Source organism: Humulus lupulus, chromosome 6, assembly GCF_963169125.1.
Source record: "Humulus lupulus chromosome 6, drHumLupu1.1, whole genome shotgun sequence".
Classification (NCBI taxonomy): domain Eukaryota; kingdom Viridiplantae; phylum Streptophyta; class Magnoliopsida; order Rosales; family Cannabaceae; genus Humulus; species Humulus lupulus.
In genome coordinates this window covers 5,766,478-5,790,409 of record NC_084798.1, presented here as the reverse complement: position 1 = coordinate 5,790,409, position 23,932 = coordinate 5,766,478, and the positions used below count along the sequence as shown (strand labels likewise).

Genomic DNA, 23,932 nt, shown 5'->3' with positions numbered 1-23,932 from the left:
GATTGCATATTACTTTATTTTTACTTTTAATGAAGTTAAGAATAAAGTAAAGAGATAAAGATAAAGTACATTATAGCTTTTACTTTGTACATAAGTATAATTGTATTTATCACTTTATTGCTTAATGTTACATGAAACTAGAAATATTATTGTAATCTTATCTAAATTTAAGATCATCAAAATTTTCGCATGTCTCATATATTATTAGTTGTTCGACAAACTAGTTTAATTCCTAGTAATTATATCAATATAATACTATTAAATTTGTTAACAAAATTCTCAACTTTTTAATACAAATAATTGTGAATATTGTAAAAAGGAATAAGAATATATTGGTTACTAGCTTAGAGGTGGCTAAATCATTGTATTTTAAGGCCAAATCTCTGAATAAGAATGTGTTATAAGCTTAATTTTTAATAAAGAAGTAAAAAAGAGTTATAAATTATTATTTAGAGAAACAATTTCATTGAATTTTACATATGTAGTTAGATATTTGAAAGAGAGTTACACAATACATCAAATAATATATTTATATATAGAAAATTTCCATCGTAATTTTCAAAGTAAACATCGGCCTTCAACCTACTGAATTATAAAAATAATCAATGTAGTAAAATTTTGTATGGAAATTAAAACCATATATATATTATACAAAAAGGCAAAGAATGTTATCAAAAAACAAGAAAGGAATGAAAAAGATTGGTTGCTTATGAGATGGGTAAAATGCGATATATCGGAGCCATTTTTGAATTTTCGTGGAAACCAACCTAGAAACAACCCTCAATAACTTTGACTCGTTCCTGAACATCTTTGATCGAGTTCTGGGCATCTGTTGAACAGATAATTCAAATTTGTTCAATTTTTAATCATTTATTTATTTTAAAAGGAGTTAGTTTCACTCATTGAACTCTATAAATAAGACCTTTCACTCAGCCATTTTATTCATCATTCAAGTACAGTTTAGAGCCTCCAAGATGCTAAGTTCGTTATAGAGAGAAACACTAGGGTTTTGGGGTTAAAAGCTTTCAAATCTAAAGCTTTTCTAAACACTTGGGAAGTAAGGTTTTGTGTGATTTCGGTATTTGAGGTATAGATCGAAGCTCTAAGCTATCTAAGGTACCGTTAATCTTCAGGTTTAGTCCATTTCCATTCTTCTTATTCTTTCCTTTTCTTCAAATACTAATTCGTTATAATGACTTTTGGTTAGGTGTTGAAACTTAAGGTCTTTAGTAAGTTACTATTTTGATGGTTTAGATCCTCTATTCATTTTTTTTTCTCTAGAGGACTTATGATTTCTTATTTTTGGTTTTAGGAGTTTTCAATCTCGCTCTTGTCTCCAATATTCCGGTTTTTGGTAAGGAAAATTAGATAATTTAGTTTATTATCTAGGCTATGTTTTTGTATGACCTAACATTTCAGGTACAATAAAGGGGTAAGTGTGTCTGGACCTAAGGTGTCCAAGGATGTATGACGGACTTATGTCCGGTAGGCTCGGTTGCCAAAATTTTATGACGGATCTAAGTTGATGTTCGGTGTATGACAGACTTTTGTCCTGGGCTTAATTGCCACCCCCTGTATAAGCACTTATATTTTTATTATATCTGACTTGTTATTATGATCTATTACCTATAGTTACGATTATGACTTTTGACCTATGAATTATGACTATGATTATGACTTAGGCTATGATATAACCTATGATTTTGTGATGTGATATGATTAGTATTTTTGTTATGACTCTTGTGTAATTTAGGATATGTTGATTAAATGATTATATGACTAACTCATGTTTGTATTTTCCTTACTGGGCTTAGAAGCTCTGTTGCTATATTTTAATACACGCAAGTGCACGTATCATACAAGTAGTACTCACACAGGTGAGGTCGAACCCAAGGGAATTGCAGCTAAGTACTAACAAAATTGGATTTATATTTCTATTTGGCAACAATAAAAATTGGTTTTTAAAATTATAATGCAGAAAACACAACAAGCAAAACAATAAATACAAATGATTTGACAATGGATGTGAAATTAGGAATATGATTTCAATTCCTTTGATTACCCAATCGTTAATACTAGTCAACTATTCTTCTTCCTCCTATGTGATGACAGATTATAAAATCACCTAAACTCTTTTCAGATCATAAAGGTACTAAATTGCATTGTCAACTATTGCATTTCTGAGATAGTACAACAAACAATTCGCATTAAGCAATAATCTAAAAGTCACATAAGCTATGCGAATACTTTCGTTTCACATCAAAACCTATGTTTATTCATTTAGAGCATTCCTAATATTCACTTTTCAGATTTCATATTAGGATCATGAATCATGCTTAAGGCGATCAATCTCAAACATGTATTGAGCACAAAAATGAACAAATCACATAAACAAGGAAGAAGGAATAATCAAATAGCATTAATCCATGGAATAATTTCAGTCAATATCCATCAAATCCCTAAATAGGAGTTTAGCTCATAATCTTAGTATTCATATCCATAATCAAACTAAAGATAAACAATAACATAGAAAATTAAAGAAAAGAGAATGAAACTAGATGGGGAATTGTCACAGATCGCCCATGCGTGCTCCAAGCTTCTCCTTCTTTTCTTTTCACCTCCACTTTGTCTCTAGCCTCTAATTCATGTTTTTCCTCTCCCAAATCGCATCAGAACTCGTTACCCTAAATTAGCCCTTGTGAATGGACCAAAATGCCCTTCATTTAAAAATCTGCCGAATTTCAATTTCCAGCAACCTAGCGCGGTCGCTCTCTACAGTAGCGAGGTCGCGTTACTCTCTCAGAAAAGGCATTTTTGACAGCTTTACGAATTTTTGTGCTTTTTGGCATCTTTTTCATTCTAAATCATCCCAATCCTTCAAAACCTAAAAATAAACAAAAACAACACAAAACAAGCGTAAAATAGAACAAAACAATCCTAAACTTCTAAAATACTTCCTAAGTAGACACACTAAAACAAGTCTAAAACTCGCTAATCAAGCTCACCCCTTATGATGTTGCTATTTCAGGAAATTAATGATAGAAAGGTCAGTGGTGGGTGGGACCTAGGAGCTTCGTGATATACTCGTGGGGACCATATAGTCGAGGAAGATCAAGCAGGCCTATTTTTATTAAACCATGTTTATTTTAAATTTTTATTTAAATGTTGCTCATTTTTATGTTAAAGACAATTATTTGATTTTTGTAAAACCATGGATCCATGTATTTATTTTCAAGTTTTTATTCAATAAAGGAACAGTATTTATGATTATGATCCAACACCATGTTCTCGATAATTTATGAGAAATTAGGGTGTTACACATTCAATTCTCATGTCATCAACATCCACTATGTTTACAACTTTTCTTTTCCTTATGAGTTAGTGAAATTAATATTTTTGTTTATTTTTCAGGATGAGAGAATTGATGAGATGATTTGTGGTTATTTGTACTCTGTTTTTTTAATGTGAATAGTAGTATCGTTCCAAATAGTTGCATTGGTTCGAGTTGTAAAGTTCCAGATAGTGTCATTTCAAATAGTTCCTGTAAAAACATGTTTTTTTTCTTTTCTTTTGAATAATATGATCATCAATTTTTTACCTTTTATGTAACTTAAATTAATATTTTTGTTTATTTTTCAGGATGAGGGAATTGATAAGATGATTTGTGTTTATTTGTACTCTGTTTTTTAATGTGAATATTAGTGTTGTTCCAAATAGTTGCATTGCTTCAAGTTGTAAAGATTAATCTCTAGATATCTTTTTTTTTTTTGTATTTATTTTATGTAAAATAGATTGATAGTTCTATTAATTTTGTCAGAAGAAGCAACTTTTCATTTGGGAGAAATCGTTTGAATATCTAAGTAAATATTTCTGTTAAATTTAACTTTATTATGTTAAGCCATACGATAATTTGTTAAACCCTACGAAACATCGTTTAATAGGCATAGGTAAGATATATAGAGAGAGTGTAAATTGCAGTTAAAATACTTAATGTTTTCAAAATATTGTACTTTATACCCAAAAAAAATTGGCAGTAAATATACTCAATGTTTTCAAAATGTTTCACTTTTATACCCAAACTTTTTTTTTGCTCTAAATAAACTCAATATTTTTAAAATGTTGCACTTTTATACCTGTATTTGTATTATTTTGAAAAATAATAAGAAAGTTAAGGAAAAATATAAGGTTTTTGATTATTTTCTCTTTTTTATTTTTCCTCAAAATAACTATTTTAAATTAACAAATGGTTTAAAATAATTAAAAAAATATTTTCCCATCAATATTTAAAATGTAAGTTTTTTAAAAAAAAAGTAAAGGAAAAATATAAGTTTTAATTATTTTGATTAATGTAAAATCTTAAATGATTTTTTTTTATTATTTTGAGAAAGAATTAGAAAGTGAAAATAATTTAAAAATTAAAATATAATTAAAATTCTATATTTGTCTTTCACTTTCTTATTTCTCCTCAAACTAATAAAACAATTAGTATAAAAGTGCAACATTTTAAAAATATTGAGTAATTTACCACCAAATAAAAAATTTGGGTATAAAAATACAACATTTTGAAGATATTGAGTATATTTACTGTCAAATAAAAGATTGGATATAAAAATATAATATTTTGAAAACATTGGGTATTTTAATTCTAATATACTCATATATATATATATATATACCCTAATCAGTTAAAGTTGGTTTAGTTACCCACTTAGTTATTCCTATTAGGTTGTTCGAAAATATATTTTATTGTTCACTTAATTACAACACATCAATATAATTTTGTAACATATGAGATTTGTTAGTTACCAATAGTAACTTATTGAGTGCCACATTTGTTTCTCTTAGTAGGCAACAAAATCGCTCCATACTATCTGTATCGGTATCTATATATGACATTCACTAAGTATATTAAGTTCTCACTTTACTATACATTAATTGGTAAATTATGTTAAATTAATGTGCCAAAATTTTCTTTATAAAATATTTGATCTAAGTTGAAGATATATATTATCAGACAAACCAAATTAAATATCAGATGATTTTTTTTTTCTTTGTTTGCAGTGTTTTGTTTAAGAGTATACTATTGGTTACTTATGCAATGAGTAAAGCAATTGATTTTTTAGTTAATAAAGAATATATAAGAAAATGTTTTCTTTCTTTAATAAAAGAGAGAAAGAGTCATCTAAGTCATTGAGAAGCAATATATAAATATATATATATGTATACAAAAATGTCTAGTAAGTACTATAGATTGTTGCTTTTAATGAGAAAACTTATATCATACTTTCTCATCTGAAGTTAAAAATAAAGTAAAGAGATAAAGATAAAAAGAAAATGCATTATAGCTTTTACTTTGTACATATATATATACAAAAATGATTAGCTAGTACTATATATTGTTGCTTTTAATGAGAAAAATTATAATCATATTTTCTCTACTAAAGTTAAGAATAAAGTAAAGAGATAAAAAGAAAAAGAAAATGTATATTATAGCTTTTACTTTATATATATACAAAAATGATTAGTCAGTACTATATATTGTTGTTTTTAATGAGAAAAATTATAATCATATTTTCTCTACTGAAGTTAAAAATAAAGTAAAGAGATAAATATAAAAAGAAAAAGAAAATGTATAGTATACCTTTTACTTTGTACATATACAAGGAACATTATATTTATCACTTTATTGATTATTGTTACATAGAGGGAACTATAATTATTATAATCTTATCAAAATTTTAGACTATATATATAAATATAAGATCATTCACATGTCTCCTATGTTATTAGTTGTTTGACAAACTAGTTCAATTCCTAGTAATTATTAAGTTATTACTATTAATTTGTTAATAAAATTCTCAATTTTTAATACAATAATAATTGTGAATATTGTAAAAAGGAATGAGACTATATTAATTGCTTAGAGATGGATAAATCATTGTATTTTAAGGCTAAAGCTCTTAATAAGAATGTCTTGTAGCTTAAATTTTAATAAAAGGGTGAAAAGAGTTATAATAACTTATTATTTAGAGAAATAAATTTATCAAATTTTACGTATATCTATTTTTTCTTTTTTACAAAACAAAATTTAATTTTACGTATAAGTTTTCTATTCTTTAAAAAGATTGCAAACTCTATATAATAATTAAGTTGTGATAATTTTACATCAAATAATATATTTATATATATAAAAAAATTCATCTTAATTTTCAAAATAAACATATCGGCTTTCAACTGCATTATAAGAAGACTATTGCTATTTGATACCTTAATGTATTTAACACTAAACAAGGTGGTACCGTATAATACTTATTAAATTCAAATATGTGGAACCCGATATTAAATTACATCAATAGTGATACGCCACCTACTTGTGAAGTTGAGTACCACTGGTGCTCCTTAACAATTCTCTTATAAAAATAATCATTGTAAAATTTTGTATAGAAATTGAAGTCATATAATATATATGTATATATATACATATATAAGTTATACACAAAGGCAATGAATGTTATGAAGAAACAAGAATGGAATGATGAATATTTTCTTTCTTTAATCAAGGGATGGAAAAGAGTCTTCTAAGTCATTTAGAAGCAAAAGAAAAGAAAAACATGTACAATAATGTCTAGTACTTTTTGACGAAAAAATTTGGAATCATATATTTTATTTTCTATTGAAGTTATTGAAGTTAAGAATAAAGTAAACATGACAGAAGATAAAAAGAAAAAGATCAAAGTGCATTACTTTTACTTTTGTTACATGGAGAAAACTATAGGAAAATTATATATATGACAAATAGTTACTTCTACATTTCACTGTGATGGTCCCTAACTCATGCAAAACACATTGTCCATACGAGACAAAACGTCATTATACCCATACATTTACATATCTGATTTTTTTGTTCTTTCCGAAGTAATGACGTTTTGTCTCATATGCCAATTGCCAACTGTCTTCTTACATCATTTCATTTTAGAAAGAGACACGCAATTCCTTTATTAAATCTGTTTTGTCTATAAATAGACAATCACAAGATCAACTGGAGTGAGCAACTTCAACTGATATCCCTTTAAAGAAAATCTTCATTTGATAGAAAGAGGATACAATCAAAAGAATGCAGTCATTAGCATTGCCAAAGTTTGTGGTTATCAAATCTAGATATAATGGAAAATACTTGAGAAGGATAAGTGTGGAAGAGAGTATCCAAAAGGGGCTGCCCCCAACGTTTCTGAATTTTCAAGGAGAGGACATTACTAGTCCTTTCGTAAAATTTGAAGTGGAAAGAGCCAAGAAAGATCCAGAACTGGTGCACATACGGTGCTGCCACAACAACAAATACTTGGCCGCCCCGGAGTCGAACTCGTGGTGGGTCATGGCAACGGCAGACCAGCCTGTAGAAGACGATGGACGCTCAAGTACCATGTTCAAGCCCATCAAAACTGATGAATTTGATAATGAAGAGTATTTTCGATTTTTCCACCCCGGGTCTGGACATTATGCTTGTCTCTGGAGGGCAGCTAAGCCACACGATGATGGTTTGATCGCAGCATATTCCTCCAAGGATGGTGACCATTGCGATGTGTACAAAGTCTTGGATTGGGAATCGCTTGTCATATTTCCCAAAACCATTGTGGGCTTCAAGATGCAGGGCACCGAAAACAAATATCTCAGCTACCGTTGGATCGAAGGCCATCCATATCTGCAGTTCGTTCCTAACGACATAGCCGATCAGACGACAGGGAATGAGATTTCTTCCTTCGGTGATGGTTATATCCGCATAAGGAACCTTTCTACCGGAAAGTTCTGGAGGCGTAGCCCTAACTGGATTTGGGCTGATTCTTCTGACACCACAGGCAACGACAAGGACACACTATTCTGGCCCATTAAACTATCCGATAATGTTGTGGCACTCCGCAATTTGGGAAACAACTACTTTTGCAAGAGTCTTACAACGGAAGGCAAGACCGAATGTCTTAATGCAGGTGTGCCCAGCATTACCGATGAAGCGAAGCTGGAGGTTGTGGAGGGTGTCATCTCGAGGAGTATCTACGACCTTAATTTTCGACCAGAAGATGGCAGGATCTATAATGTTAAAGTCATCGAGAAAGCCCATGAAGCAGCCGAAAATAATGATGACGTAGAGAACACTATGGCCCTTAAGTTTTCCTACAAGGATACAAGCTCTAGTACTCTCGGTGGTAGTGTTTCGCTCAAGCTGGGCGTCAAAACAACCCTCCAAGTTGATACAATTCCTCTCATCTTCGAGGGGAAGATCGAACTTTCAGCTGAGTGTACGGGGACGCACCAATGGGGAAGCACCAACACAGTCGAAACTTTAACAGAGTCTACTTATACCGTCAAAGTGCCTCCTAAGACTAGGGTAATAGTCACTCTTGTAGCATCGAAGGGAACATGTGATGTTCCCTTCTCCTATACTCGGCGTGACCTTCTCTACAATGGGAATACCATCATGAATAACCTGGATGATGGCATTTACACTGGGGTTAATACGTTCAACGTAGATTTCCAGAGTCGACACGAAAAGCTACCTTGAGGTGGAGGTTATGAAAAATATCTTGTTTGATGGGAGACAGGCCAAATCATCAACCAAGTATGCTATTTCCATTCCAATAAATAAATAAGGTCTTGAGAATATCATGTACTAATAGGTTTTAATTTGTGTGGCGTGCCATTATTAAGTTTCATGGTCGATGGTATACACGCATGGAGGCCCATATACGTACGTACATTGTGTCGTTTGTTCTCTTTTGTAGAGCTTGTTTTATATATTTGATCAGTTTCCAAAAATAAAAATAAAAATGCAATGAGTAGTGGGAAGATACTTCCACCAGATCCTCTTGTCAAACGTATGTAGCAGTAAGTATGAATGGAATGGATATTATATCTTCTTTTTATTTTATTTTTTGTTGCGCAACTTATCATAGACACAACATTTCAAATAAATATCAACCAATTAATCTATAGAAGAAAAGAAAACATAAATTATTACTTAAATAGAAGATAAACATAATTAATTTATGGTAAATAGAAAATGCACTTATCAATGAAGCGGGTTGTCCCACCCCGCCCCATGATATAAACCAATTTATTCGTCTTGCCCTGTTTAATAAACAGGGCGGATATGGGGTCGGGGCATACCTAATGGTGCGTAGTACTAGTGGACAACTGCCTTGTCCCCTCAAAAAAATTTCCCACTATTTAAAAGTTGCATTATAAAAGTTTTCCATCTTATAGCCACTTATTATACATAAAGATAAAGATATATACAAAGATATGATTTTATATAAATTAATAATAATAATAGCTTGGGAAATTTGGTACTTTTACAATATTTCATGTATATATGTATACATGTTCACTCTATTTTTTTGTTAAACACCCAATTAATAATTTTTAGAGAACAAACTCAAGAATTTTAATTGTAATAATTTATAGAAATAATAATAAATATAGATGATTTATAGTGGTTCGATCACATAATTGGCATACATCTACTTAGTCACTTAGCTTGAAAACCATAAAATCAAATAAATCACGGTCACGTGAGTTTTCTACCGTTCTTTGGCTTTGATTACATAAGAGACCTCTAAAGTGTGGAGCTTCTAAGTTTCTGACATTAAGTTATACATCTTGCTTATTCAAATCTCTTCTCCTCTTATTTATAGAGAGGAGTTTGGGTTACATTCAGCTTGGGCCACAACAAATCCCTGTTCAATATCGTGTATGATAGCGACATACTCCTCCTCGTCCTCGTCTTTTCCACATTGGGCACTTACCGAGTCAGTCCCACAATAGTCTTCCTAGTCCGATCCTTATCCATCTTTTGCTAGCCACTCAGAGACTGTCAGTATTTACAAAGTTAGGGATATTGTACTCCTCCTGAGAAAGCTCATGGGTTCTTTTAATTAGTCACTGGAGCTAACGAGTATACTGTGACAATCAGAATCCCGTGATCCGCAGGGGGAAAAACTGGGTAAAAAATTGTGCAATCCCACATTGTTTGGGGAAAGTCAGGTGTGATGAGCCTTTTTAACAAACCATATTCTTTTCATGAGAAATAAAACCAAACATAACCACCTCATCACCAACCTATAATAACCAAACCATTAAACACCACCAAAATCAACGTCAAGAATAGACTCATCAAACTAATATAGGTTAAGAAAAATCATTACCTCTCTTGATTGTTGAATCAAGAATACTCTAACAAGAAAAACTTTGTCACTTATAGAAGATTTTCGAACACCATACAACTAAAGAAAGAAACCACAAAATCTTTCAAAAGCATGCAAAGGATAAGTATCTAAAGTCTAATCAGGATTTTCTCTTTGATTAAGATAAACCTCATCTGAATCATGCGTCGACAAAAATTTTAGAAGGTCAATCAGACCTTCGATATGATCTTTTGAAGTAACTGACAACAAGAAACCTTTTTCCGGGTGAGAAATCAGTTTCTTATACTCATCAAAATATCTTAAAAAAAACTAGATAAAATATCCCATATTAAAAGGACTCATATATAGTGCCGTACGTTAAAAAAAAATGGAGTCCCATTGGATTTTTTGTTATTTTGTCCTTTTTGAATTACTTTTGCTCACCAATTAAGAAAGTAAGAAAATAGAAATGACCTCTTTGAAAAAAATAGAAATGAGTTACTTTAATAATATCAAAAAACAAGACAGGAATATTGAGAACTATTGACATGTGACTTATGAGATTTGTAAACTATTTGTGTTAAAGCTAAAGCTAATAAGAATAAGAATGATTTCTATCACAAAAGAAACAAAACAAACAAACACTAATATACAAAAGTACATATATAATATATATATGGTTTTACACAGAAGAAAAAAAAATGGGTAGTAGAACTTCTATTGTTTTTTAATGAGAAAAATTAGAATCAATTACTTCCAACAGGTGAAGTTAAGAATAAAATAAAGATAAAATAAAACAAAGGATTGCATATTACTTTTCTTGGTACATGGAAGATACTATGGTGTGATTATTTCTTTATGGTTTGCGTTTTAATGAGGAAAATTACAATCATATTTTCTCTATAAAGTTAAGAGATATGAAGATAAAAATTACTTTGTACATAAGTAGAATTGTATTTATCACTTCATTGCTTATTGTTACATGAAATTAGAATTATTATAATCTTATCTAAATTTAAGATCATTAGATTTTTCGCATGTCTCATATATTATTATTAGTTGTTCGACAAACTAGTTCAATTCCCCGTAATTATCAAGATATTACTATTAAATTTGTTAATAAAATTCTCAACTTTTAATACAAATGATTGTGAATATTGTATTTCCAAATGACATTTTTTGGCCGAAACATCTTATTTAACAAGATGAACACTATTTTAAACACATTAAGTAACGGTTTTGGATTATGAGGATTTTACACATTCAAGCCTCAAACCAATCTCTAAACTACAAAATACTTTTGGTGAACATATTGAGCTTAACACCAAACTAAAATCAAATCAAGAATAACAAGAATACCAACCAAAAAATTTCAATCAAAACTTAGTTTTATATTAAAAAATTTATTCAAGTAATCTAACAATAAAAAATATAATATCTAATCCAATATAGGTTATTAACTTTTCGTTTTTTTTTACATATTGAAACATGAGTTCACAAATCTGTTCACTCTTTCTCATCGACCCTTTCCATAAAATCATGAAACACATTTCCTTCCTCTCCCTTCCATGGTCTTTGGCCCTTGAAGACACGAGACACACCATCGTCAACCCCTCATGTACCCAATTCTCTGTACACTACAAAAAAAACGTTCTATACCGAGAACATCTTACCGAGAACACGTTCTCGGTATAGATAATTCAGACTCCCGCCTTTTTTACGCGATTTTTTCATTTTAGTTTGTGTACCGAGGACCCTTTACCGAGAACATGTTCTCGGTATAGGGTCTTTATAATCTTCATCTTCCCCAAACAGAGAGCTCATTTATCTGAAACGGAAAAAACCCCAAAACCGTTTTCTCCACCCCCCATTTCTATTTTCCTGGATTTCGGCCCCCACAAAGTTTGGTTTTTGTCAAAGTTTACCTTCCAAAGACGATTTAAGTGGATATAAGGTCTATTGAGGTAGTTATTTACAAATATTTCAGTTTTTTTTTTGTATAAATTTATAATTTTTTTTTTTCAGTTTTGGGTTTTTATAATGAGATTTTTGTGGTATTTTTTTTCAGGGTTTGCATTGTATACCAGCGGTTTTAGAGGTATTTCACATTTCCTTTGTAATTTTTTGGTTTTATTTATATTTTTTGCATAAATATATTTAGGGTTTTATTTATAATTTGTTTAATATTGTTAATATATTGTTATTTGTTATATTATATATATAATTTCTGATTATGTAATTAAAATAGGTAAAAATAATATTTTGTGATGAAAATTAGTTAAAAATTTAGTGATATCTAATTTAGAGGAAATAATATATTGTGTAGTATTTTTGTAAAATACATATATAGTTTTAAGATTTAGTTAGTTTAATCATATGATAAATAATTAATTTATTAGTATGAAAATTTATTAATTTAATAATTTATTTTTTAGGTATATAATTTGACTTTTAGTTATAAATATATGTTTATATGAAAATTTAATATTTGATTGTTTGTTTTTTAGATTGGGTTAAATAATTTTAGTTTTAGATTATTAGATTTGGTTAATAAATTTTGATTATTTGAGTGAGTTTTGTTTATTTAATTTGAATTTTGTTGTTGTTGTTAATTTTTTTTTCTTAGTGTTGATGAATATTGATGCTTTGTTTTGTTGTTAATTTTTAGTAGAATTATGATATTTTAAATAGAAAATTGAATAATTAATAAAATTTAGAGTAATAATTATAAATTATATAGTCATTTATAATGTATTTGTATTGCTTTGTGTATGTTCTGTGACTGGATATTTTTTTATGTATTATTTGCAGGTTTTTAAATTTTGGGATATTTGAAAATACAGCCGTTATGCTGCCCAATTTTTTTTAGAATTAAAAATACTCAATAAAATTTATAATTTAAGAAATAGTGAATTGATAAGTTGTATAATATATTTTTAATCATGATTAAATCAAATTAACAATAACATTATGCAACCAAATTTTAATAAAAATAAACATTAATCCTGAAATTTTATTTAAATAAGTAATAAATCTTAAAGTAATTCTAACGATTTATTCATTTTATATATATATATTTATGAAATTGTATAATGATATTTTGTAATTTTTGTTTGAAGGTTGGGTATTCGGTTTTTGTTGGACTAAAGAGATTGCTAGCAAGATATTGAAGGCATTGGTAAGTTTTTTTTAATTTTTCTGTATTTTTTTAATTTTTTTTTCAATTTTTGAATAATTTATGTTTTTTTATATAAATAATATAATATTAATTTTAATAAAAATATGAAATTATTATATTAGATAGAATGTATTTATTTTTAGGTTTTCAAAATATGTATTAGTAAAAATGATATTAGGAATTGGAAAATTGTTATATGATTGATTAGTATTTTTTTTAAAATAATTTCTATGTTGTTTTGGTGAATTTTATGTGTATTAAACATATTAGTAAACCTATTTAATATTTTTTTAGAATTGTAAAATTTAGAGATATTGTGAATAAATTTTAATAAAAATAAACATTAATTAAATAATTTAAGTAATAATTAAATCCTAAAGTAAATAAATAAATTTTAAAAAAATCTTAGAAAATTTGTTTAAATTAATCAAACTATTCAATAAAGCATAAGTAAAATATGTAATTTAATAAATACTAAATTAATATGTAAAAAAATAATATGTGTTAGTTCTGATTAAATAAAATTAACAAATATATTATTAGAAAACCATTATTAAAATTAAAATTAAAATTAAAAAAATTAAATTTAATATTTGTTAGTTTTAATCATTATTAAAATTAAAATTAGAAAAATATGTTTTTAATAATATTTGTTAGTTGTTTTTAAATTTTCTGTATTTTTTTTAATTTTTTTTTCAATTTTTGAATAATTTATTTTTTTTATATAAATAATATATTTTAAAATTAAGATTAAAAAAAGTTAACATTAACATTATGCAACTAAATTTTAATAAAAATAAACATTAATTAAATAATTTAAGTAATAATTAAATCCTAAAGTAAATAAATAAATTTTAAACAAATCTTAGAAATTTTGTTTAAATTAATCAAACTATTCAATAAAGCATAAGTAAAATATGTAATTTAATAAATACTAAATTAATATGTAAAAAAATAATATGTGTTAGTTCTGATTAAATAAAATTAACAAATATATTATTAGAAAACCATTATTAAAATTAAAATTAAAAAAATTAAATTTAATATTTGTTAGTTTTAATCATTATTAAAATTAAAATTAAAAAAATATGTTTTTAATAATATTTGTTAGTTGTTTTTAATTTTTCTGTATTTTTTTTAATTTTTTTTTTCAATTTTTGAATAATTTATTTTTTATATAAATAATATATTTTAAAATTAACATTAACATTATGCAACTAAATTTTAATAAAAATAAAAATTAATCCTAAAGTAGTTAAATAAATTTTAAACAAATTTTAGAAATTTTGTTTAAATTAATCAAACTATTCAATAAAGCATAAGTAAAATATGTAATTTAATAAATACTAAATTAATATGTCAAATTTAAATAATTTTAATAATATTTACACTGAAATATATTATAGTTAGATATCATAAAACAACATAATTAACTTCAAAAAGCATAAGACATTAAAAAAACATATTTAATTATATTTGCTTTTTTCTTTGGTAATAAGAAATTATTACCAAAGATATAATAGTGTTATTATCACCTAGTGATAATATTATATTTTTTTAGTATTCATCATAAGAAGCCTTAGACCCGTTTAGAGAGGGTGAGTCATTGAAGACTCTTACATTTGCCTCTCTCTGAATTAGGACACACACAAATTGATTGTAAGTTTGATGATTAGTGTTCCGTGCAGTGCTACATTCATACAATGTCGATCGACAAGAGTTGGATTAATTTGACAGATCGATTATCCGATGAGTATGAGGCTGGTGTGATGGATTTTCTCCAGAGAGCCCGGCAGTGCGTTGACTCAAGGGGATTGGTGAAATGTCCGTGTAGGAGGTGTGTCAACGTTGAATTTCAGACGATTGATGTATTAGAAAATCATCTTTTTGTAAATGATTTTCTACGGAAATATACCAATTGGCATTGGCATGGAGAGGATGAAATAATACCAATGAGAGCTCGGATAGATCAAAATGATGAAGATGAAATGATGGATGTTCTCACTAATCTTATGCAAAATGACAATGACGAACAAGCGGAGAATGAGCGCGGTCAAGAGATACCTACAACAGACTACAGGAGTGGGCAACATTATAACGATTTGTTTGCTGAGATCGAGGCTCCATTATTCCCCGGGTGTCAAAATTACACTTCATTGGATTTCCTAGTGAAGTTAATGCATTTCAAAGTGTTGGGAAAAATTCCCAACAAAATATTTGATGGAATGCTGGAGTTGTTACATGATGCATTTCCAGCCCCAAATAAGCTTCCAAAATCGCACTATGCAGCGAAAAGGTTGTTGCGGAAACTTGGATTGGGCTACGAGTCAATCCATGTCTGCAAGCATGATTGTGCACTGTTTTGGAAAGAACATGCTGGAAAAAGCAAATGTCCTGTTTGTGGAGAGGATCGATGGGTGGACAAGAACACCAAGGGAAAGAAAGTGCCTCATAAAGTGATGCGTTATTTTCCTTTAACCCCTAGGTTAATGCGAAAATATGCATCGAGGCACATTGCTCAACATATGAGATGGCATCACGAGCAACGTATAAAAGAAGATGGTGTATTACGTCATCCTGCTGATGGGAAAGCTTGGAAGGACTTTGACCGAAATAATCCAACATTTGCAATGGAACCCAGGAATGTGCGTCTTGGATTGGCTGCAGATGGATTCAATCCCTTTGGTAATATGAGTCTGTCTTATAGTATGTGGCCGGTAGTGTTGACGACATATAACTTGCTCCTTCATGTCCGCTAAGAAGGCCACAATGAAGGAGCTCCCTACTATGCAAAGCCCTGTTACAAGCACCAAAGTACAGATGGATGAGGATGCTGCAATTATGGAGTCTAAAATAAGTCAAATAAAAGATCTATTCCCTGATTATGGTAAGGGATTCTTGGCTGCCTGTCTTGAGGCTTACAACCAGAATCCTGAAGAGGTGATTCAGAGGGTTCTCGAGGGGACTCTTCACGAAGATCTTCAAACCATGGATACTTCACTGGAGACGATGCCTATACCCAAGGCGGCTACAGTCGTTAGCAAGAACGATAAAGGGAAAGGAAAATTGGTAGAATCTGCACCAGTATCCTCCTCCCCCAATTTAACGCCTGGGGAAAGGGTGCAACAGAGTGGATCTTCTTCCATCTCATCTTCATCTACTCATGGAAGGTTTGTTAGGAAGTCTAATGCTAATGTGCTTGATTCTAGTACTCTTGACGATAAAAACCTGAAGGATTCATTGAGAACGGCTGCTCTTATATCGCAATATGAATACGACGATGAGTACGATGATTCTTTCGATGATCTTGGTCTGAGTGTGGGAGAGTCAGGGTTGGAGGACAATGAGAGTTTGAGGGACAAAATTAGCTCCAATGCGGGAAAACCTTGGCAAAAAGAGACCGAGGGCTCTTCCCAGAATATTTCTAATTCGAAATGGGGCTCGAGAAAGAAACCTCAGTACTATGTGAAGGACGGTAAGAATTACAGTTACAAAGTTGAAGGTTCGATTGCAGTTGCAAATGCTGGTGAAGCATCGTTAATTACTCAAGCTCAGGTAGAACTGATCCATGGCCTCGGCCGTGGTGGCAACCTTCCACTTGGTGCTGTGAAGAAGTTGATGGAGACTTCTAACGATGGAGACTTCTAACGACCAAGATAAGCAGCAGCAACAACAACATGATGTTACTGAGACAGAAGGAAACAGATTTGGGAATTCCAGAGGATGGGGACGGGGAAGGAGGGGAGGCGGCCGAGCCAATGGGGAGGAGCAAGAGAAGAGGTTTGGGGTTTCGGAGGATGAAGAAGGGAGAGAGAATACAGGGAATTTCAGGGGGAGAGGAAGGAGAGGAGGAGGTGGAGGAGGAGGTGGAGGAGGAGGGGGTGGAAGGAGCAACCATTACCGTAAGGATCGAGCCAATGCAAAGCACTTTTCCGGACTAAGTGGTTATTAGAGAGGACAACTTTCAGGCATTTTGATCTTTCCTCAGCTCTCTTTCATGACTAATTGTAGTTTTTGTCCATCATTGTAAATTGGGAAGATTTTTTGGTTTGTGGTAAAATTTGGTTTAGAAGTTTTGATATAAATGCAAATATAAATTGCTTAAAGAATTATGAGAGTGGTATTTATTCTCTGTTCACCAAAAGAAATGAAAGGTTTGGTTTTGTAGTTGGAAAGTGCTTGAATTTAATTTTATTGTAGGAATACTAACAAGTCAAAGTCAACTGAGGTTGGTTGATTTTATATTTCTTTTAAGAAACAATGAAAACTCACTATGCATTTCTCCTTGAATATATCTTTTTATATAATAAGCGTGTTGATAACGAAAATTCTTAGTTTTAACAGTTTTTTTTATTTTTTTCGTTAACTTTAACGAAATATTTTTATATATAACAAAATATTTTTATATTTAATTGTAGATTGTAAACATGATTTAGACTTAAATCAAATTAAATAAATAAATAATTAAACAAATTAAAATAATATATTTTTGAGATATTTTACCGTGATAATTATTTAAAAATAATAAAATCATATGTTTTATAACTTAAATAAAATTTAATTAAACTTAAACTCCACGTATTAGAATAATATCATATTAAACATATAACATAATATATTCTACTATCAACTAGAGACAAACCTTTTTAAAAAAAAAAAAAACTAGCAACAAACTTAAATTTAAAATCCATGTATAATATTAATATGATTGAACCTCTTTTTCTTCATCAAATTCACCAAAGGACATTTCGAGTTACATTAGAAACTAAAAATAGTTGATACATGTATACTACCCTACACTATGATTTTTTCTATTATTAATTTCTTTCTAAATATTATTGTAATTTATATATATGTCATGTAGCCATGTAAATATATATATATATATCTATGTCAATGTTATGCTTAGATGTCATATATGAAGAGATTATTGATATAAATATTTATATATACTATGGAACTGTAATTCATTTTATTATATATTGAAAAAAAAGTAAACTGGTTTTTATTAAAATTATAGACAATGTTTTGCCCTAATTTTTTTTAATACATTTATGTCATACATTATATTAAACATATTTTTATTTATTTTAAAAATATTGTTTATTCATTTAAAATGTATATGATAATTAAAAATAATAAAAATAAATACATATTTGAATAAGCATGTTTATAACTTTAAAACTAAGTACGTGAATTGCACGGGAACCACTTTGGTGTAGCCATTTTCGTGTTTTGGTACCTAAATAATTTTTTTTATTTCATTTTTTATGGCGGTGTATATTGTAATCATTTAAGATATTCTGCAAATTTTCAAGATATTTAGAATGCTTTACAATATTGAAAACAAGATTCAAACAGTTAAGTTTTACATGCGCATACAACAAAATAGACTCACGTGTAACAAACTATTTTAACTTTGTTTTCGATATTATAAGTTATTTCAAATTCAGTAAATTTTGCAGGATATCTTAAATGACTATAATATATACCGTCAATTTAAGTGCCAAAATGAGCCACTTGACTATACTGGTGCAACCAAAAAAGTGGCTGCACCGAAGTGGCTGCCTATAAATATATATATATATATAAATATATCTTATATGGTTTGCATTGTCAATGGAAGTGGATTTTCCAGTATTATTTTACATCTTTGCATGGATGTGTTATCTTGTGCAAGCAAACAATAACAAATCATTTAAAAACAATAATTTGGTAGAATCAGTTCAGACATGGCAATAAGTCTACATTTACGTGTCTTTGGGACAGTTTTTCTTACTTCCACAATTATTTCGAACACCTTTAATATATGAGAAATTGTTTTTAAATATATATACATTTTCACATTTGAATTCTTGAATTGTCTTGTTAAATTTGTGTACTTATTTGTTGTCCTCAACAGTGAGATGATGACTTTCATTATTCTTTGTTTAGTTTTCGTATTATTGCATCATAGAATCATCTAAGCTGGTTTTGTTTTTGGTTTCATTTTTGGGAAAAAGAACAACTTCTCTGTAGTGAGTCCTCGGGTTGTTGCTAAAGTTATATTAGGTTACCCAGATGAACTTAGCTCAGTTCGTGGAATGACTTCTCCTGAAAATTAGAGACCGAGGGTTCGAACCCTACAACTTGAAGAAAATATTCTAATCCCTAACCATGGTAATTGGTGATTCAAACAAAAAAAGAAGTTATATTGGGTTTCTACTTGTAGTATTGCAACATGCCTTGGAGAATTTTTGTGAAGAAGGATGTTCATTGGATCCTTGGTAGGTTAGCTTTAAGGATATGTGCATTTTTTTTTGTACAATTCTATGAGCTGATAGGTATGATAAATTGACATTCATAACACTTAAGCTTTTTAGTGTTTTGTTGCCTTCTTTTTATTTCATACTAGATTTTATGAGAATCAAAAGATATAGATTTTACTGTTGGAGCATATTATGGAAAGAGCAAGGTTGATCCTTTTTATTATTTGGTAATTTAAATGCATGTTTTTTTTGTGTGTTTTTCTTTTGTGCAGTGATTGTGGGTTGTTTATTATTTTCTTTATTGTACTCTTATGAAAAGATTAAGCAATCTCAGAGATTGGAGAGTGAGATTATATTTTTTAGCTGTTACTTTACTCGCTAAAATAAAAGATTAGATTTATGCAGGTTACAAACCTCAAATATTGACTTCAGTGGCTTTCTTAGAAGTAAAATAAACAAATTACTTGCTCCAGGAATTTTTTTTTTAATAGAGAGCTTTCTTGCTTGCTTAATTAAGTTGATAGAGAACTTCTGTTACAGTTTTGTAATAATTAGATGTCGAAAACAATTCATCAAAAATCTAAGTCTGAAGATTGAATTGTTGAAGGCCGAATTAAAAAAAATGTAATCAGAATTGTGAGAATCTCATCAATCGACTTGAGTAAACTCAAAAGAATTGCTTCCAAAGAAAAAAAACAGAATTATACTCTTATAATAGTGACAAGTTTTTAGATAATTATGACTCATACATTTTTTATTATTCTATTTCAACTACAATAATAACTATGAATTAATAATCATATGATATTTAACAGTGTTAATGAGAAAGTCAGAAAGTTCTGCCTCTTACTCGTGAGAGGGGGCATTGCACAAAGGCTTAAAACACATCAAAATCAACACAATTTAGTGTAAATGTGAATTAATTTTAGAGAAATTAGTGAAAATAACATATTTTTTTTAAGTGATTTTGCACTCCGGTCTACTTTTGATAATTTTTTGCAAAATAACCTCGGTCTAAAATTCCCTCAGTCGTCTAAATTTTTCGACCAGCTGTCTAAAATTTTTGACCGGCTGTTTAAATTTTTCGACCACTTATCTAAATTTTCGACTAACTGTCTAAATTATGAGATATCATTTTGCAAAGAATTATTAAAACTAAGCTAGAGTACAAAAAGACTTTAAAAAATAAGTCATTTTGCCAAGAGATTCTTTTAAGTAGCATTGCAGAAAGCTTTAAAATAAACTTTATTAATTTGTGTTGTACTCTGGTTCATGCATTATTAAGCAACATACATGGTGGAGAATAAAATGACATACAAACAGACCAAACCAAGACACTTGGTAACACAACTTTGGGAAAGATAATAAGTGAACAACAACACAATGAAACAAGCTTCAGATTGAGAAACTGCTAGGAATATCCCCTACCAGTGATCCATGTTTCACTAGTATGAATGAGAGAAATGAACAGGAACAACACAATGAGACAAGCTTTACTTTGAGATGCTGTTGGGGATTCCCCTATCAGTGATCCCAGCTTGTTTACTCGTAGGAATGAGAAAAGTATATGGGAAATTGACTGGGCCAGCTCGGTTCTTTTTGTCCTTGTCTTTGTTCCTTTTCTCAATAGCATCCCCAATTTTACCAAGTTTATCTGCAAATCTTTCAAAAGCATGCAAAGGATAAGTATCTAAAGTCCAATCAGGATTTTCTCTTTGATTGAGATAAACCTCATCTGAATCATGCGTCGACAAAAAGTTTAGAAGGTCAATCAGACCTTCGATATGATCTTTTGAAGTAACTGTCAACAAGAAACCTTTTTCCGGGTGAGAAATCAGTTTCTTATACTCATCAGAGCCCTCTTCAGGCATGAACCGCCGGCTTAATGTGGGACGGTTTAGAAAGAATGCTATAAAATCATATTGTCCAAAGTTAACAGCTGCATGAAGAGCAGAAGAAATCCATATGAGTATGGTGCATGACTCAACTAGTTCGTCACGAGTTTGCATTTTTGGCCACCAAGCTTCGTCTTTCTTGTCACCATGACCCACTTCCCTGATTTCCTTCCACCATGCTTGAAGTTCTATGTCTTTCTGAACAATGTCATCAGACTTGTAATAGTAATAACAATAGTCTTTAACCCATGAATTAATTGCAAACCAGATGTCTAACCCATCCTCACCATAAGGATAGTCCTCTATTATCAGGCGAAGCCCATAACGAGAATGCTGATCTTTCACTGCTAATCCTCTGCATAGAGCCATGTAATACTATGTTACTAATAAAAGAAAAACATAACCACATGCACGGTTCAGATTTTTAAAAAAAAAATATTTTCCAAACTTTGAAACTAACATTATATCTATTTGCTATTATGTCTAATAAAATAATTTTCTCAACGTTTATTTCATCACCTGATATAATATTATTTACTACTTCAACTTTTATACAAATTCATAAAACATAATTTTAGCAAGAGTAATGATATATGTGCACCCAAAATATACACCAAAATATTACACACATGTAGCAGTTTGGCCTAGCCAATCACATTTATTAAAACTGGGACCCACTGTTTTAAAAAGCAGTGACACGTCACTGTGTGTAATGTTTGGGTGCATATTTTGGGTGCACATATCATTACTCTTTTAGCAATGCCCAATTAACTTGCCTTTTAAGGAGATCTGCTGGGAGTGCTTGCTCAGTAAATACCCAATCCTTATAAACTACTGCTGATGCTTCCATTGCATGCTTTCCTTGAGAAAATAAGGACTCTATATATCCACCTGCATTGATGAGATCACTTCTGGATAATGCATTCATGCTCATAGTACCACGGGTATGGGGTTGCACGAGTTTGTGGATTGGGTGGAGTGCACTTAGTTGTCTATGTGTTGCTATAACAAAAGGCTCAATCACAGCATGTGTACTCAACCTGTAGACCAAACCAAATTCATGATCTGAAGAAAATAATTAAAAATAAATCAAACCTATGCGATCAACTTTCTTTGACAATAACATACCAATGACTACAGAGCTGATGGTAGGCTGAATCATTTACAGCTACATAAGCTTTAGCCAGTTCCCAAATGATAGATTCAGGACCATGCTCAGTTGGGGTATATACTTTGCTAATTGTACCATATTGATAACCATTCGGATGTGGTAGGCTTAATTCGATGGCAATAGGCTTCAATGTATCGTCATTTTTCAAAAATAGGAGAGTTCGACTTGCATAAACCTTTGTAGCAGTATGAGCTGCATTTATGCTCCTCAGGTATGGCATAAACGAATCCTGGTGATCCAATATAAATAATTTATTTTTGGCGAGTGCCTGTTCAGTTATATAATATGGAGTTGCATTAGCTTTTCGTTGCAAGATTAATACAAGACATTTATAATTGGAAGCATTTAAAGATCTTGTACAAAAAATCTTGCCAGGAACAATATACCTCATGTATTGGGAGCTCCTTCAAGTTGTTCTTAATGTGGAGTTCAGTAATTTTGCTAGTTTGATCACCATACAATTCAGGGTCAAGCTTGCTGGTCATTGGAAATTCCTAGAGTCAAATAATTAGACCAATTTCAAATAAGGACCAATGATTAACAGAATCATTCATTCAACTGCACTTAGATCATCAACACAAAAATAATTACAAAAAAAATTACTTTGAGGCAGCGAATGTGGGTAGGGTGCACACCAGCAATCATTTCTCTTGCAAATTCTACATCAGTCCTCCACCCAAATTTATTATCTACTCCGAATCATTGAAAACCCAAGATTAAAGCAAATAAAATTAGCTATTTTGAATGACCAAATGTGTAATCTAAGGATGGTATGATATATACTACCAAGATTGGCTACATTGCAACTGCATAGAATACCTTCAATCAAGCGAGGCATAGGGTAGTCTCCTCCTTCAAACAAGTCATACACTTCTTTAAAGCTATTATACTCCTCACCACCAGTATGATGGTTTCAGAAAATGGCTTAATTCCATAAGCAAGGGAGTCTGGTTCCTGCGGCCTAGGAGGTCGTTCATCTGGTGGAACGTATATGTCTCCATCTGGCTTGACCTCTCTGTCATTTTCTATTAAATATAATAATATAAGAAGAAGAACCCAAATCCCAAACCCGTAATATATACATACATATATATAAATATATACTGTACTAGCTAATAATAATAATAATTGATAGCAACGTACCCACAGATCTACCAGTTCTTCCTCTGCGAGGGTAAGAGAATTTGCTTTTATTCCCTCCAAGGATTGGACGAAAAAGGTCTGAATTTTCATCAGGGTCACCCAAATCATTGTACACATCATAG

At 30.1% G+C, this 23,932-nt stretch overlaps 2 protein-coding genes across 3 annotated transcripts; one reads left to right on the top strand and one right to left on the bottom strand.

The window, feature by feature from the left end:
- Positions 1-7,114: 7,114 nt before the first annotated feature.
- On the top strand, positions 7,115-8,554 carry LOC133784573 (uncharacterized). The gene has a single exon (XM_062223867.1). It carries the CDS (start codon positions 7,115-7,117, stop codon positions 8,552-8,554), a length of 1,440 nt encoding a protein of 479 aa, XP_062079851.1.
- A 12,253-nt stretch (positions 8,555-20,807) lies between these two features.
- On the bottom strand, positions 20,808-23,932 carry LOC133781515 (probable linoleate 9S-lipoxygenase 5). 2 transcript variants are annotated; one of them, XM_062220545.1, is made up of 7 exons: positions 23,811-23,932; positions 23,487-23,682; positions 23,271-23,356; positions 23,054-23,161; positions 22,625-22,935; positions 22,273-22,536; positions 20,808-21,851 (listed from the first exon to the last, which is right to left on the bottom strand). In XM_062220545.1, exons 2-7 carry the CDS (start codon positions 23,503-23,505, stop codon positions 21,095-21,097), a joined length of 1,545 nt encoding a protein of 514 aa, XP_062076529.1. In that variant the 5' UTR covers positions 23,506-23,682; positions 23,811-23,932; the 3' UTR covers positions 20,808-21,094. The 2 variants fall into 2 exon arrangements, with proteins under 2 accessions (XP_062076529.1, XP_062076530.1); XM_062220546.1 differs by lacking the exon at positions 23,811-23,932 and having other exon boundaries at positions 23,303-23,356; positions 23,487-23,550.

Excerpts from the sequence above, each read along its gene's own strand:
- LOC133784573 (XM_062223867.1), top strand. The coding sequence starts at position 7,115 with ATGCAGTCATTAGCATTGCCAAAGTTTGTGGTTATCAAATCTAGATAT.
- LOC133781515 (XM_062220545.1), bottom strand. Across the intron at positions 22,936-23,053 it reads AGGAGCTCCCAATACATGAG|GCACTCGCCAAAAATAAATT; the intron begins GTATATTGTTCC and ends ATAACTGAACAG. Across the intron at positions 22,537-22,624 it reads CATCAGCTCTGTAGTCATTG|GTTGAGTACACATGCTGTGA; the intron begins GTATGTTATTGT and ends TTTGGTCTACAG.